The sequence below is a fragment of the Tetrao urogallus genome, assembly GCF_951394365.1.
Source record: "Tetrao urogallus genome assembly, chromosome: 5".
Taxonomy (NCBI): Eukaryota; Metazoa; Chordata; class Aves; order Galliformes; family Phasianidae; genus Tetrao; species Tetrao urogallus.
The window spans coordinates 5,975,962-5,993,735 of NC_136818.1; the positions used below are offsets into that span (position 1 = coordinate 5,975,962).

The 17,774-nt window shown below is 42.1% G+C and overlaps 1 protein-coding gene across 3 annotated transcripts in view; it reads right to left on the reverse strand.

The window, feature by feature from the left end:
- The window catches only part of OSBPL9 (oxysterol binding protein like 9), a gene marked incomplete at both ends in the record, with an annotated part of 55,747 nt that extends 39,984 nt beyond the window's left edge, over positions 1-15,763 (reverse strand). For 2 of the 3 annotated variants that reach the window (XM_079535703.1, XM_079535702.1), the window contains 3 exons: positions 2,649-2,727; positions 6,626-6,676; positions 15,653-15,763. In XM_079535703.1, coding sequence (XP_079391829.1) covers positions 2,649-2,727; positions 6,626-6,676; positions 15,653-15,763 — 241 coding nt within the window. The remainder of the gene's footprint in view (positions 1-2,648; positions 2,728-6,625; positions 6,677-15,652) is intronic. The other variant, XM_079535704.1, reaches the window with a different exon arrangement.
- Positions 15,764-17,774: the final 2,011 nt, after the last annotated feature.

The following is a 17,774-nucleotide window of genomic DNA, read 5'->3' on the forward strand; positions in this document are numbered from 1 at the left end:
TGGGAGAGACTGTCTCAAACAGCAACAAAGTGCAAACTACACACTGGAAAGATTGAATTTCCCAAGATCCAGTAGGAGGCAAATCTTAGTGGGAGATGCTGGAGGTTTAGTGCTTCAGAAATTCAGTTTCACACACGTGGAAACAACATCCCTGTGACAACTCGTCAGCTTTAAATGACTTAATTAGTTTTCGTCTCACTGCTTAGAGCTCTGGAGTGTTTGACAGATGTGCAATTTTAAGCAACTGAAATTAAAAAATACAAAATCCAGTAGGAATTTTTTTCTTTCGCTTCCTTCAAATCTATCGCTGCCCATCAGCAAAATTTCAATGAGGCAAAAGAAGATCCAAATTTTCACCAATTGGTACTGAGAAGTATGAGTGCACAAAAACATTTTTCCTCTGGAGCCTTTCAGAGAAATTGTTCCCCTGCAGTGGGACTCTTAACTTACACACAGGTCAGCAGATAGTTGAAATCTTGGTATTTTTAAAGCTCTGAGGTTTTCCCAACTAGACCCCATGTTGTTTGGACCTCTGTCTGTGCTTGGGAGTGAAAAAAAGTGATAAGAAGCAAGATACTGTATGTTTTGAAAGTTGCTGTTTCTGAAACTCTCTTCTCTTGTACAAGACTTCTCTTACAAAGGGTGGATACATTTACAGCTGTGACTATTTCACAACACAAAAGTTCTACTTGAATCATGAATAAAGATCATAGAAATAAATTCTTAGCAATACTCCATGTAGTCTGGGAGTCTGTTCTACATCCTCTGTAGTCCCAGGATACATTCTGTAATATTTGCATAATTATCCATAACTGACAGCAATCTACAATTCATATAACTGAAGCCTATATAATACTGAGTGAATTTAACAAAACAAACTTGGTATGAGGCATACAGCACACATTTACACTGACCAGAAGAACTACAGACAAGAGTTCCACAGAGGATGCTGTATACCAAAATATCTCAGCACTAGTATCTTACCTATATTTTCACATTTTCACTTTACAGACATACATTTTAATACCGTGCTAGCATCATTACAATTTTCTGGATGGCAGGGATTTTAGTTTAATAATATGCTAACAGAAAATACTGTACAAGACCTTAGCTTTACACTAAAAAAAAAACATATATACGATTGCTGACTTGATTTAAAATGCACACAAATAGAGATTAAAAGCATGAGATGTTATGTGACAAAACTAGTCAAAAATTAGCAGTATTATTTACAGCAGTATCTGGTATACAACACTGTATACCAAATACTAGCAATCTTCTAAGACATTTAGCTCCTCAGTAGTGAATACAGTACATACAATATAACTGTAAGTCAGAGACATATTACAAAGGTTTATCTTAATAACTAAAGATGAGAGATTTCTAGATTTACCACTATCAAGTTATCAAATATTCAGCAGTATTTAACTTCACTGTACTGAAAGACTGCCAGAGTGCCGCATTCCATTACTGCATTAGCAATTACCTTGCATTTTATCAGTTATCCTTGGGAACAGTAGATTTAAGTACTACTGTTAGCTCAGCATTATAAAGGCATGTTTATGAGGCTTAATGCAGTGAAAAGCCAGAGTACAGCAGCAGCATTTAGGAAGAACTGTAGCACAAGGAATACAGATTCCAGCGACAACATGGTGTACAATAAATATTTATCATCAGAAATATTCACACAAACAAAAGGATTAACGATAATTTCCAAAGCACTGATTTAAAAAATATGTACAGTACAATATACACTACAGAACTGTTCCAGTTTAAAAAAATTAATAGCTGCTTACATGCTAATGTGCCTCTTGGATATTTAGTTTCCAGCTCTATGCAAAATAATTTAGTTCTTCAGCTAATTCACACAAGAGGAAAAGCAAAGGAACTAACAAACATCAGCTGAAAATTATTTTAATCAGACTTCCCTAGGATTCTACCATCAGGAAAAAAAGAAGTTATCCAGACAATATCATCACAGTATTTTGTTCTACTGCTGCAGATAAAATCATTTAAGGAATACATAACAATGATAATAGTACCTTACCCTTTCTACCGGTGAACCATAGCATGCAATGACGAAACATAGCAGTGGCAGATGGCATTGGTGTTAGTAAATGTGGATAAAAGGATAATAGCAGAGAAATGGTGACTGGCAGACAAGACACAGAAATGTAGATGAAATGAATGCAAGCTGGTAAATCTTGAAGCAGAGCTCCACCTTTAAACCAAATGTTGCCTCTAGTCTCCTCATAATTGAGCATTAAGTTCTATTTGGATACAAATTGCAACCTGCCGACCAGTCTTGATTCTCTTCATATAGAAACGCATAACTGCATCTTGATAACGAAGATCAGAAACGTTCAGTAAGCAAAACCCATAATCAGAAGCCCATTACTTTCTCCCAGTGAGTGATTTATTCTTTGTATTTTAAATCTCCAAATCCTGCCAGAATCAGTCTCTTTCTAGCATATATGTATCCACTGCAGATGTAAATCCCTGCCTAACCTGCAGCACCCCTGGATCCAGAATGTTCTCAGCGTGCTCATTTACGCTGTTCTGTTGCCAAACATTTAAAATCATCCATCAAATACAAGTGGAATCTATTACAGGAAAAAAAAAAACAACAATCTCTTCTGTCAGCTCACCCTGAAAATGGAAGGTTTTCTGATCAACAGTTATTGTGAAGGTGCTGTCGTCCTCATCGTCTATACCAATCACAGCTCCCTGTGAAACAAAGAACAAAATCCTGATAAGGCAAGCAGTGACATCAGCAGCACACACTCTATCACTACACCACTGGAATTTAAAAAGCCTTGACTAACTGTAAGCACACCCAGCACTGTAAAGAGCAGATTCCCTGTTTAATCGAGGTTGTCGGTTCTTTAATAGAATACAGAATTAAAAAGCACTTAAATTAGAATATAGAATTAAAAAAGATTTGTAAAACTTAGTGATCTGCTGGATGATAATGCAAATCTTTTACCTTTGCAATGGTGGCTTTATCCTACAGCATCTTTATAATAAACAATATTCTACTGTTCTCTACTACATTTCAACTTTTATTTTAAGAAGTGGGGAGCAATATTTTTTAAGTGTTCTCTATGTCTAGAAAATACTAATTTACTGCTACTCTACTCTCCTGACCTAATTTCATCTACCAGTCTATAAAAAAATCATTCCAGCAAAATGCATTTGTCCCATCATGTTGTGTCAGTGGTACACTGCATGATCTAATTCTCAGTCCCTGAGTAAATACCAACAATAACTCAGTGGGATGCATCAAAGGCTGCTAGCTTTGTCTTCCTATTGGTGGTGACATCTCAGAAGGGAATGTGAAGATTAGATATAGGCGACCTGTGCTCAGCTAATTCCTAATCCATCCACTTCTGCCATTCCTGACCCATTTCCCCCCCAAAAATACATAATAAATAGCACAGTTTCACCCAGGGGAGGAAGACACTGAAGCCGCTATCAACTCCAAACAAATTATGACACGTAGTTCAAGATACCTCAAAGATCCCCAAAGGATTTACTTAATTTCTTCCCTCCTTCTCCAAGAGATCCAGCGTCACATTGTTTTATCCTTCCCCCCTCCTACAAATCAGGAAGACATCCCTGGCAGGTGAACGTATTTAAAGGGTACATCCTGCCCATATGGTGCAAGTACACCACAAGTAACAGAGCACCAGCAACTTGAGTCAGCTCCAACAAGTGTCAGCAACAGAGGAGGACGTGAACGCTGGGCTGGCCAAAACATCAGAATCAGTTTGGTACAGCTCTAGGGAAGGGGATCTCTGTCAATTCCATTTGCACACATTCCTCACAGCTCCTCTATGTCTGGCTGATGGCATCCACACGTTTTGCTGGGCTTGCTGCAGGTACCACAGGGCAGAGGAAGGAAGGAACAGATCCTACAAAAGAACAGCACCAACCATGTGTACCTCAGCACTATACGGCAGGCAAGGAGAGCTCCAGACATTCTCCCCTCTGCTACCATTAGTGCACCACTTAAGCTCTCCAAAAGCACATGTTTCAAGGACAGCTCTGCAATCACTAAACAAGAGGCACCTAAAGAAGCACAGCCTAGCCAGGGTAATTCCGAATGCTTTACAATGCATTGTAACAACCAGATGACCACACATTACACACAGGTCACTCCAAAAGTAATTTCTCCCATTTATTTCCACAGAAACTACAACAAAGAGCACGATAACATTGTTTGATAGAGCAAATTCTCAGCTACAAAACACTACTTTTCAATAGCCACCGCCATCAGCCGTGCATTTTTGCCAGTGATGAACAAGAGCCTGCATGCCTTGCTCATAAACATCGCCACTGCTGAAACGCAGCACCCACAGCCTCACTGAGCTCACTTGCACTGTTTGGTCCCCATAAACATTCAGCAAGTGTTGATGAATGTCAACGAGTGCCACTGTTTCCATATGGAGGAATTCAATGACACATCTCTGCTTCATGTGCATTTCCATGTCAGACATCATTTTGTCAGACTGCCCCTCCACTGCCATCTGTCACATGGCAACAAAACAGAATGGAATATTGGAAAGAATGCTCAACCTCTGCTGCCATACCACCAACATCTGCCTCTGGCACATTGATGGGCCGAGGCAATAAAATAGGAGGCATTACTTTTGAAGTAAATGCCATGTATTTGAGAACTATTTGGTAATCATGCAGTGCACCAGTGATCAGCCAAAAGCATTTTGCTTACAGAAAGCTTAGGCAGGATTTAAGCATAGTACAGATGCCATAGATTCATCTATGAACACACCTTCCTAAATAATCCTTGACAATAAAAAAAAGACAGAATTTGAAGGTGAAGTTTCAGAGCCTACGAAGCACGGGCATTAAACAAAAAAAGGCAAGGAACAAGCTTTTAAGGATGCATTCCAGAAAAAAAAAAAAAAAAAGGAAGTATTTTAGAAATCACATGTTTGTTTATGTTCACACCTACAATTACAAATCAACAATTACTCTAAACAGAAAATCTCTTTGATAGAATTTCACATTGCAGCAGCCCATCTGTTCAGGTCCTGGTATTGTCATCTGCCAAAAGAGCTGTGTTACAAAAGCAGAAAGACCCCTTCCTCCCTCACAAAATAAACTCAAGAAAGGAGTCAGCAAATCTTTACAAAATTCCTAAGAGTAATCTGGGGTGGGGAACGTGGCAGATGGGGAAAGAGAGAAGGATTCTTTTATCTTAAATGCAAATAAAAATGAATAATGCAATGTTGAACAGATTGTTCACTTTTAATACTTCCTAAACTGACAGGCTGATGCCAACCTCCACACTGACAGGCTCACAACACTTTTAAAGCAGACGTGGTTTTTCAGACTAAATTTTGCTACACAATGCAAAAAACAATCTCACAAATCTTTAGAAATGTAATGTTGCAAAAAGTGGTTTGAGTTTGCATTACCCTGAAAGGAGTTATAATCATGACACCAATACACTAAAAAGGGAAAAGTGCAATAAAATCATCTGAAATGCAGATGGACAGGGATTCTCTGTATGAGCCTAACTAAGGCTGTTGGGACCCCTTTAATAGGCCCATAGGAAGATCACAAAGCATTAACAACAGAAGGAAGGCACAACTGCAGTTAAAAAAGGCAGAGCTGTACTGCAACATTCATCAGATTCTGTGTCAGGCCACAGACCACCTTCTCTATATTTCTCTCCAAGACTCAAAATGCTCCCATTCATGTCCATTACCCTTCTGACCTATCCATCCTGTTTAGATCAGCTCCTAACAAAGCATACTGGAGCCAGAGATTCTCTGAGAAATGGGGAAAAAACATAGCAAAAGAGGAGTTTCTGAAAACTGAAACCAAGCTCACGTTTGAGCCATCCCAGCATTCCCAGCCTCACTTCAGTAGTGTCACTTCAAGCCACAGAATGCCCCAAGCCAGGACAAGGAACACTCAGCTTTCCTACTTGCTACCTCTGTTTCCCCAGTTTTTATCCTCCCTCAGCAGACATTTTTAAAATTTCTGTCCTTCCCTTTCATGAACTCCAGTACTTTGCCCTCCTTCTGTACAGACAACTGGCTGTGTGGCATTACTACACAAGTACCCAGAATGAAGCACAGTCAGGTGGTGGGGTTACAGCATCTGAACTGGCAGAACGAAGGACACAGGAAGAGAATAAAGGAAAACCAGAAGAACAGAAAGAAAGCAGTTTTTTGCAATAACTTCTGTAGGTGTAGAACTTATATCTACATATATTTACACTCACATGAAATGAGAACTGCAAAAAGCAACTTCATTGCAACATTTTATTGTTAACCCATAATACTGCATCCTATGATGCTTTATATATATATTTATATATGACAACGTATTAAGCACATAATGCTTTTATACAATATCACAGAATAACCCGAGTTGGAAGGGAGCCATAAGGATCATCAAGTCCAATAACAGAATGCAATTAGCCTAGCATGTCATTTGACCTCTTATGTTTTCTTTCTTTAAATACTTTCACTACTTCAGTGCTTTGCAGAGTCAGCAACAGAGCAAAACCTCAAAAGTCTCCCTGCAGTTCTCTCCCCTAGACCATATTATCCATAGTGAGACATTAAGTACTAAAGAAAATCATACTCACTCTCAGCCTAACACATCCTCGGCGTGATCCTCTCATCATTTTGTCTTTTGACTGAAAGAAAGAAAAATCAGAACACTGAATTAACAAATTTGGTAAGAATTGCAAGGAGAAAGCTGTTCAAGACAACCAAGAAACAAAAAAAGGAAATTTGGTATAATGTTTTACTGACTGATTGAGCATCTTATTTACAAAATAGATTGGTTCTGACACGAAAGAGAACGCAGCACCACAGCATGAAGAAGTTCTGCTTCCAGACATAAGAATACAGTATCCTGCTTCAAAAAAGTTCTGTAGGTATCTTGAAGAAATACTTAGAAGATGCAGACACACCTTTATAGGAAGATGAGAAGAAAGTCATTTATTAGGGAATATTGAAATTGGCAGCGTACTGATTTACATCTTCCTCCTTTCCCGCCCTTGTACAAATCAAATTATATTTCTGTCAGAAAGATTTCTGTATTTATCATCCTTTATATAGAGACATAAATGTCATATTCAGACAAGTTTCTGACTATTTCCTAGATATCACATCCTGCTTTTATTCCAAGAGTTAGAAAAGTTGTTTATAGCCATTTAAGTGATCAGATTCCGGATCAGAAAACAGGATTCCTTCATCTACAACCAGGGCCTAAACATGTAAATTACTGAACCTCCTCCTTACTGTCTCTGTTTGAGGCATCTACTTATAGATATCCAACCCACTTCTAGCTTGGAACTGTTCTAAACTTCCAGCTATTCCTACCACTGACACAGTTTGTCAGCAACTTTCCACCAATATTTTAAATGTTACTGGGCAACGTTGGCAAGCTTAAGTAACATATACACTAATCCTTCAAGATAAGGGAAGAAAAAGGAAACATTATGAGGAGTCCTAAATATTTTGCCTTCTTATAGACACAAAACATCTTGTTTTTCAGTTACTTCCCCTTCAGTTTTTTATTTGATGTATTGCATGCCACTGCAGCCTTAGCTACAAAGGCATTCAGGCCCAATACAGCCCCTTTCTGTTACCACCCTGATAGCCAAACTGCATTAATTCAGGTCATGGAAACATTGCTACCTCTGCAATCACATGAACAAGTTCTCTTGCTGTCACCTTCTGAAATATTCTCTTATTTCCAACAGTATCTGAACACTTCTTTCTGGACAATATATGGCTGTAACTTTGACCAGCTCTATTTTCACTGATGCTACTAGACAACAAAATCAGATTGATCTTAGTGGGGAAAAAAAGACAGGAACCAGAACTATCAGCCTTCATAGCAATAAAATACTTTTCACTGCCACACATTTGAGAGATATAGCTCCATTATAGCTATATTCCAGCTATTTCTTTCGTGGAAATCACGGAGCAGTCACAGCAAGTCCTATTCACTAAAGGTAATTTAGAATACAATGATGCATGGAAATTGCCAGGTCATGGCCTGAACCAATGGCTGAGCACCAGGTGAGAAAGCATGGCCAAGCCAGGGAGCTCGGGTGTACGCAATGCACCTGAGTGACTGGAAGGGGTGAAGGCTAAGCTCACCCCTCCTCATCCTCATTTAGGGGTTAGCAGCCGAGGGAGCAGCGTGTCCCTGAGACTGCAGTCCTCTTGAGCTGTCACTGGTTGATGGAAGGAGCGAGCTAATGTTTCTTTGCCATCTTCTATCGCTCCATAGTGCTTATATCCCAGTAGAAGGCACTGCTATCGCCTTCTTTTGCCCCACATTAGTCAGAACTTCAAATGAAGGAAAAGTTTTGTTACTAGGGATACAATTCAGTAGAGTACATTTACACGCACGGCTTTTTATGCTCACTGCCAGGAGTGAACGCCTGAAATGGGAGAACACTACCGAGAGCTTCCTGCTCCCTCTAGTGGATTCCAGGAGAAATACTGGCATGAGCTCAGCAAGAAAATACTACCCAGGCTGAGGGAGGATGCACCTCCAAATGAGCAGAAGGAAAGAGAGAAGCAATCCGGGCAGCCGGCAGTGCAGGCAGGCACCTCGCCTGGTGCCACCAGGTTTGGTCCTGCTCAGGTTCTGGAAGCAGCTGAGAGCGAGGATGATGTCAGCAATCCCTGGTGCAACAGAGGGCAGAATCCTAACAACCCTGACTTTCTTTGCACAGATTGATTAGAAACTCAACCACAGAAGGTGCTATAAAAGCCTTTACTTTTGTTGTACATCACACTTTAATGGAGTGGAAATCGAATTTAAACTTTATAGCGTGTAATGTTCTTTAGTCTGCAGAGATTCACAAGATAAATCACAGGTTCTGTGTGGACCCATATACTGCCCATCTCCCCATCTTCAGACACAGCTTTAATTGGCTCGCATGATTACAGAGAAGCAGCAAATCTAATTCACTCTGAAGGAATGAAGCACCTCTCCCTCTAGTATCCGAACTGAAGCATGCAGCTGTCCTCACTGCCTGCGCTGCGCACTCTCAGAAGGAGATCTTTTACTCATAGCTGCAGAAGAGGACTTTAAAACATAGATCAGTTGATTTTCTATATTTGTTCCCCTCTCTGCTCCCAGGAGGTTTTTACAAAAAATAAAACTTGGACAGCTACCCCTTAAAGCTGGAAGTTTTACTTTTTGGTTGAAAGGGAGAACATTAGGCACAGATTTTCAACACGCCCTATGCTTGATCAAGAATTCCTAAATAAATAAAGCATCCTGTAACTGTTCTGAAGAATGGTTCCACTGCACTGAACAAAACCTCAAACAGCAGAGTAGGCTCGAGGAATAGGTGTTAAAAAAATCACTTTTTCCTTTCTTATTATATATAAGTTTTAACACGCAGCTATCTTTTTTTCAGTCATCAGTTTTAAAACAAGTTAAATCGACATTTCCAGTTAAATTTCCATATGCTGTGTACTGATTTTGATGATAACAGACTTGAATAGGTTACAAGCAGAAGGCAACAAGAGATAAATCTCAGCTGAAGCTCAAATATAAATTCATAAAAACAAACAAAGATATACGATGTTACTGCACAGAGACTGTATGGATCTGCAAGAAAAAAAATCTGTCCTTCATCAGTTTCTTTTTGACATTCACACAGTGAAGTTTGATCAAGTACAGAACTGACTTGACATACCGCATTTCATGCAAGCTATGTCTTCTTCAAGAAATGAAAATATTGCCTGGGTCTATTTAAAAACAAACGGAACTGAAACAAAGTTAAGATCCCAACCCAGCCCTCCCTAAGGCCTTCCATCCCCGTTCACATCTTTAGAACTACTTTATTTGCGTTTCAGCTCTTGCACGGGAAGATTTCAATATGAAATCCCATTGCTGTCTGCCTCCAAAACTCTCAGGCACAGGCTCTTGAACAAGTACGTTCTTGACACGGTGCTGCCAGAGAAATCTCTAAGGTAAGTACACAGATGAGCAATAACATCACTTATTTTCCTTCAGGGAGGAGGAATGTGAAACAAGGTCTATTTATAAACACTGTTTTTTACACGTTTTAACTACGTGTACGGGACCACTTGTATAACAGCTATTGTTCTTGCCAAATGCTAAGGCAACACTCATTATTCAAGCCAAAATGTCACAAATCAAAGACCCCAACACACAGCCCCCAGACCATTCCTCTAGCTCACCCTCTCAAAGGAGGGCCTTCCCAAGCACAGAGGCAGCAGTGACACCTCACAGCAACAGCTGGGGTTGGCGGTGCTTACAGAGTGCTACTTCAACCATTCTGGGTCAGGTAAAATTTACTGGAACAGTGGCAAAGACACCCCAAAGTTGCTTGAGATCTCAACTCATCTCACTGCACGCTCTGAAATGAAAACCAACTACAGGCAGCTGCTGCGCCTAATGCTTTCACTTTTGTGGATACAACCATAAAGCAGCAACCAAAAACTCAGCCACCCCTAAACAACACGTAGAAGCAAAAACTTCTAAGAAGCATGGTACTTCTTAAGTGTCTAGAGTCTCAGTTACATTAAACCAACACATTTCTCACCTGACAGAACACAAGCATATATTAATTTGCACTGACATAAAGACTGCGACAACTGACTTCTAGAAATTAAGCACATATTACAGTTTGCTTTTTGAAAGGAACATGTAGGCAGCTGAAGATGACAACGAACACCAGAAGAAAAGTTGCCTTCTATCAGCTGGAAAACTTTAGTATTGAACTGCTTTTAGTATTTTGTGTAAGCAGAATCTTCAGAACCACAATTAGCACGAGACTTGCACACTACTGCTTCACCAAACCATCCCATCTTGGTTCAGAACCTGCATGAGCACCCAGCTCCACTTATCACATCAGCGGAGCAGACAACACAGCTGACTTTGGGAGGGCAGGTGACATGCAGTTCTGAGTGCCAATACAAAATGACCCCATCAGATGCTGTTAAACAAATCTGAGCAGGCACAATATATTAATAGCAGATGAGAAACACCACAGACATGCAGCACAAGGTGATGATCAAGTATTGGGAGAACTGAAACCAGACACATTGTCTAAATACTGAAGAGAACAGTATTAATGAAGCATTACTGAAAGCAAGTCATGTGGTGCCACGCACAAATCACCTCTCTTTGTTTCCAGGAAATAAGTACTGCTCAACTCTTTGCATGAATATACTCCCCAGGAGGAAAATCCAGCGCCAATCATGAAACCCTAGCTATGTTAGAAAGAGAAACAACAGATTTCTGAAAGACCACATTTCTGATGATACTAAAATCTGTGTAACAGTAAAGGGTCTTACATTACAGGCAGAATTATGGCAACAGATTGATTTATCACCCTCAAATGGGTGATTTATCTCCCCACCTTCAAACCCCCAGGAAGAAGTGTTACCACACACCTAAGACCAGCAGATGGAAATACCTGCTTCTCCTTTTCCCACACCCCCATCCTGTAGGACACAAAACTTACACAGGCAGATTTATTACATATGATGAAAAAATATTTCCAAGTTTAAATATATATGAACTCCCAGGAATATTCTCACATTATAGAGCTATACAGTGTCTATCAAATTCCTTATGGATAATTTTCTCTTTATAAAAAGAGTGCTTTAAAGGATATACAAGGCAAAGCCATATCTGTGTCTTTTAGAAGAGCACTGTATGCTAGATATCCAAGTAGGAAAACAGATGCATAGGAACACAGGATAAGAATGACAAACTGGTATGTGTTTTGTTTATTATGAGGAGTCCATTCTGTAAATTATAATCGTGTAAAAATTTATGGCATAAATACCTTTGAAACACATAGTTAAAACTAGGTAAAGAATTCAATCTAGTGTTGAGTAATTAACAGCCACCTTAAGACTTGTATCACATCTGTAAATTCAAAACTATCTTCTTATTACATGTAGTTTGCTTACAGCTTTGTCTGTTTTTTAGATTCAGAGCTGTTTGCAGTGCACGTGACAGACCAAATTATTGCAGAAACTTCATCACATCAGCTCAGAATGGAAAGCAGAGACCTCAAAAAATGTCTGTACAAAAGCAGATTTTTTTTCTACTTTCCTCAGATTTCTGCATAAAGCTGTCGACTGAGAAACCGTATTTGGAAAAAGCAGGAAAATACATTCAACTGAAAGTCTCTTAATATCGGGGCACTGAGCCATGGCTCCAGCTTCAGAGGCATCATTTGAAATCAAGTTAATGAGATTTGTTTTCAGTTTACCATCAAAGAAAGATTCACAAAACCGTGGCAAAATCTGAGCTCTCCTCCTTAACATCTGGATCCTACGCTCCACAATCAGTTCTTCAAGGCAGCACAGTAACTAAGTTGCCAAGCAGCAGAAATCTCTTAAAAGCATAAGAAGAAAAATGCCGTTGCAACATCACAACTGCTTCCTCCTACCAACTGTTTTCACACAGATTTTGCTCCTGAAATGGTTTAAGCACGTGTTTTTAAAAAGTATTTTGATGGAACAACTAACAGCAACAACAGAATATCTAAGCACTCAAATCTATTGTTTAGGAACTTATTGGTAGGAGAACTACAAAATGATTGGAGGTTACCCAATTTGCTTCCAAAAATGTACACTACCAAGCTGTCAAACAGGGTATTTTTTTCTTTCAACCCTCAGTCTCTACTCATGGCAGCTGTAAAGTCTGCAGCAGTTCCAGCAATACCTCAAATAGCTATGAAGTTTTAAAGTGCTTTAAGGAGCTGCCCTCCCTGCATCCTGGCCTTGCTGTCAGCGCTGTTCGCACAGCTACGCCAACTCAGCTTTCCATACAATTAAAATCTTTATTTACAGAATACAGACGAAACAAGAATTTTAAATCAGACTTTCAACCTCAAGGGGCTCTCTGGATTATTTCTACAGGATCCCCAAGGGCAATCACAGCTAGGGTTGCCTATTTAAGACAGCACTGCTATCAGAAAACACAACAAAAAGCAAATTTCTTTCACCTCCCTTTTCCTCCATAGCGATTCCTTTGTCTTCACATTCTCTGCCAGTACAAAGCCAACACGTTTTCACACTGACATGCAGGAAAAAAACTACAGAATGAACTCAACTGAAAAAACAAATCAGCAGAAAGTTGTTTCTCAGCTGTATTCCAGCTTAAGGAACAACTTTACAACTCCGGTGACAACACAGATGATCTATTTGGAGGCATTTCTTTTAAATATTGCCAGTGCCTCCAGCTACATTCTGAAAAAATGCAGTGCTTCAGTAGCCTTGCATTTGCTGCATCTCTAAGAGAAACAGTGGATTCACAAATCGAAGAATGTTAAAGGAATAAAACAATCTGTCAAACCACTGGCCAAACTGATCCAAAACAGGAAACAGTCATTTATTTCATATTTTGCTCCTTAAAATGAAAACAAAACCAAAACAACCATTTACTGCTAGTAGACAAATCATTTATCTGAGCAAAACCATGTAAAGATGATCAATACTTGGATGGCGAGTCCAGGTCATACTCTCTGGAATATATCACTCACAAATAAATTCACACAAATACAATTATAAGCAAAACTGAGGATGAGAATTGTTGAGAAATGTACAAACACAAACTGCAAACTACAGAAAAAGAAAGCAGAAAAGAGCGAACTTGATGTAAGAACTTTTGCCTTACTCCTTGAAATCTTTTATCACATCAGAATTGTGAATATAATTGAATTAATTTGTTCCTCATGTATGTATTCAAAACATATTTAGGTTAATAACTACTCCAGCTAGCAAAAGAAAAGGCATACTAATTTAGGTGCAATACTGCAGTAGCTCTCTTTAAATGCTCATTGCACATGAAGGGGACTCTTCTGCAGACTATTCTACACTATTACGCAAGAAGATGAAATACAACCACATGAGGACACGCCTAGGAACAGATCTACTCTTTTGTACTTCTCACTAGTGAAAAGTTCAGCTGCATCAGACATAAACAGCTTGCAGCTTTCCACAGCGCCCCTGCCAAAGGCCAGCTGCCTCTTGCACCTGCGTGCACAAATTTTTGGACTGAAACAGGCTACGGAGTCTGTAAGAGGTGACAAGAAAGTAAAAGTAGATGAGTCAACGGTAAGCTATCAGCCAAGTCGTTTCCAGGTGCACACCTATGCAGCCCGGTGGAAACAATCTCAACATACCCCACCCATGCATTATGCACATCAGGAAGGGCCAGTTTCAGGCTAGAATCATGCAGCTGCATCTATACACACAGACTGTATTGCTTCAGGCCGAAACTGGCTCAGAGCAAACAGTGCTCAGCTGCATGTACTTCATCACACAGGTAAGCTTTTATTTCAAAATACAAGCACACATACACAGAAACACAGGCAAAAATCTCCAAACATCCATTTCCTACACAAAGCTCCCGAACTCCTAACATTCCTAATTATTATTCCTAATTATTGCTTATTCGACGCAATCTTGGAAACTACCATTCAAAACTGAAGTACTCTGCAGACCGATACAGAAAGCTTTCTGTAGGAACAGTTAACTGCCGGACTCAGTGGCACAAAGCAGGGAATGCGGTTTGATCTTCTGATCCCAAGTAGAACTTTTAGGGCAGAGAAAAGGAACGTTTTCATATGAGAACTAAAAGTCATTATAATAACAGAGTACATGCTAAGATATATTGAAGTGTAACGTGCACGTAGGGATAGCTAACCATCGAAAGTAATGAGATTTCAGGACTGGCATTCATTAAACTGGTGAAGACCACAGAAAGTGGCTGCAGTAACCAGAATTATCATTCACCAGCCGTCAGTAAGTGCTTCCATTTCTGCAGCTGAGCGTAAAAAGACTTTGCACCTTGGACCTTCACTCAGTGATTCATCTCAAACAGCTGACATATGGACAGCCATTAAAAAGCTATAAAGGCACCTTTATTTCTCCACCATATCCCAGATGCAGGTAAAGTTCTGAATTAATGTTGCTGTAGGTTTTATAACTGGTTTATGCTGAGTTATCAACTCGTGGTGCTGGGAAGCTAAGCTTTGCTCGAGCAGATCCGGAAACTCAGATTTCGGGAGCAGAAGTTTTACACTTAGTCATACTGTGAAAGTATTTGTAACAATGCCATTTTTACGTAAGAAGCTGCCCAAGCCAGCAGTCAGCACAGAAAAAGAGGCAAGAAATGCATTCTGTCACTGCTGTTCCAAACACTTCACGTTCAAATATGGGAAGTCCTGGACGGAAACATAAAGTCAACGTCGAACTGACTGGAAGCGCCCTGCTGCTGAGGGAGCGAAGTGGGCACACGGCGGTACCGCAGCTACGCCAGAGCACCCCGGCGCACGGCTTTGAAGGAGCCCCCATAGGCCGCCACGGAACGCCCCTCAACGGCCGCTCCCGCCCAGGGCCGCCCCCACCCCCGCGCCGGCCGCCAACAATAACACTGCCGCTCGCCCCCACCGATAAATCTCCCCGCAGCGCCACCCCATTGGCCGCGCCCGTCGCTTCTTCTTTCCCCATTGGCCGTGCCCGCCGCCTCCTCCTTCCCCATTGGCCGCCCGAGCGCTCACACCGCCCCGCGTCCCCTCCCCGCCCCCACCCTGCGCCTCAGCCGGGCTCCCGGCTCCCCGCCCGCCCGGCCCGCCGCTGCCCCTCACCGTGTAGTAGGAGAGGAGCCCGGCGTTGTAGTCCAGCACGAACCAGCGGTACTGCCAGCCCTTCATTACATTGGTCCATTTGCTCAGCGGGCCCTCCATGATAGACGCCATCTTAGGCACCGAACCGGCACCGCCGCGCGCACCGCCCGTGCGGTGAGGGGAGCAGGGAGAGACACGGCGGCGGCCAGGAGGGAAGGGGGCGGGGCACGCAGTGCGGGGGCGGGGCCAGCAGCCACACTGCCCCGGGGGCGGGGCGGGGAGAGGGGCGGGGCTTGCGCGCGCAGCAGGCCCGCGCGCCGCTTGATGGGGTGGGGAGAAGGCGGGAAAACCGCCAACGGCTGCGGCGTGGCGTCGTGAGGCGGGTGGGGCGCTGTGAGGAGCGCGGGAAGGCGGAGCGCAAAGAGAGACAGGGAGCTTGGATTTGTGAGTGTGAGCAGTGGGGCTCCCCGTGAGCCTCGGGAAGCAGAAGGCGAGGTGCGAGGGAGGGCTGTGTGGGAAGGGCGTGATGCTCTGGTGCTTGTGTGGGGGGAAAAGGGTCGTGGAGGCTGATCTTCTGTCAGCTTTCCTTTTGCTGTTGTGTTTGTCCCCGTGCCTCGGTTTGCTTGACCGCTTGGGTTGCCCAGTCAGATCCAAGTGCCCAGGTCTCTGTGACCAGCGTGTGAAAAAGCATCCAGGGTGCGAGGTGAAAATCGCACTCGTTGGCACCAGTCGCCTTGTAAGGGTAACTCATCAAAACAGCACACAGCTTTCCTGCCGGCTGCTCCAAGAATGTGGAATGCATTCCCCTGGAGCTGTGAACAATAGTAAATCTCCTGTTAAATGTGAGGCGTGTTCTTTGGCACTGCTCCACTTGAGCATAAATGTGTAACTTCAGCTGTACTTCTGCACAACATCTCTGAAATAGAGATACTCGTGCTCCTCCCTAGGGGTAGACAACATAGCAGAAGAGTATCTGTTGTGTGAACCTTACAATATTTAGGGAATACCTTCTTAATTCTTTATTTCCAAGTAAATACATGGTTTTTTTAAAATATTATTTAAATATAAAGAGCTCTTTAAAGTAGAGCTGAAGTGGATCTAGCGCCTTACAATACTGCGCTTGTTTCACAGAATCACAGAATGGCCAGGGTTGGAAGGGACCTCAAGGACCGTGAATCTCCAACCCCCTGCCATATGCAGGGCCACCAACCTCCCCATTTGATACCAGACCAGGCTGCCCAGGGCCCCATCCAACCTGGCCTTGAACACCTCCAAGGACGGGGCATCCACAACCTCTCTGGGCAGCCTGTTCCAGCACCTCACCACTCTCTGGGTAAAGAATTTCCCCCTGATGTCCGACCTAAATCTCCCCTCCCTCAACTTAGAACCATTTCGCCTCGTCCTACACGTCCTACATGTATCAGCCCTTTCAAAGAGTTGATTCCCCTCCCTTCTGTAGGCTCCCTTTAGGTATTGAAAGGCTGTAATGAGGTCACCCCGCAGCCTTCTTTTCTCCAGGCTGAACAAGCCCAGGTCCCTCAACCTGTCCTCATAGGGGAGGTGCTCCAGTCCTCTGATCATCCTAGTGGCCCTCCTCTGGACCCTCTCCAACAGCTCCTGTCTTTTTTTATACTGGGGGCTCCACACTTGGACGCAGTATTCCAGTTGGGGCCTCACGAGCAGAGTAGAGGGGGAGAATCACCTCCCTGTCCCTGCTGGCCACCCCTCTTTTGATGGACCCCAGGATACCATTTGCCCTCCGAGCCACAAGAGCACACTGTTGGCTCATATTAAGTTTTTCATCTATCAGGACCCCCAGGTCCTTCTCCACAGGGCTGCTTTCAAGGACCACTCTGTCCAGCCTGTATGGATGTCTGGGATTCCTCAGGCCCAAGTGCAAAGTGTTGTTTACTAAACTAAAGTAATTTTAACAGAAAAAGCACCTTAGTTTCCCCAGTTGTGAAGAAGAATCAGTCCAAAGTAGAGTTTCTATGTTTGATTCCATGTTTCTAATTCACCCTCCCGTTTCACACATCACATTGCTCACTAATTTGTTATCAGGTCGAGTTCATAGTTTTGACTTTAAAATGCCCCTTGGAGTCACCTGGTGCTGTGTTTATGCATGGTGTTACCAGTTTAATCT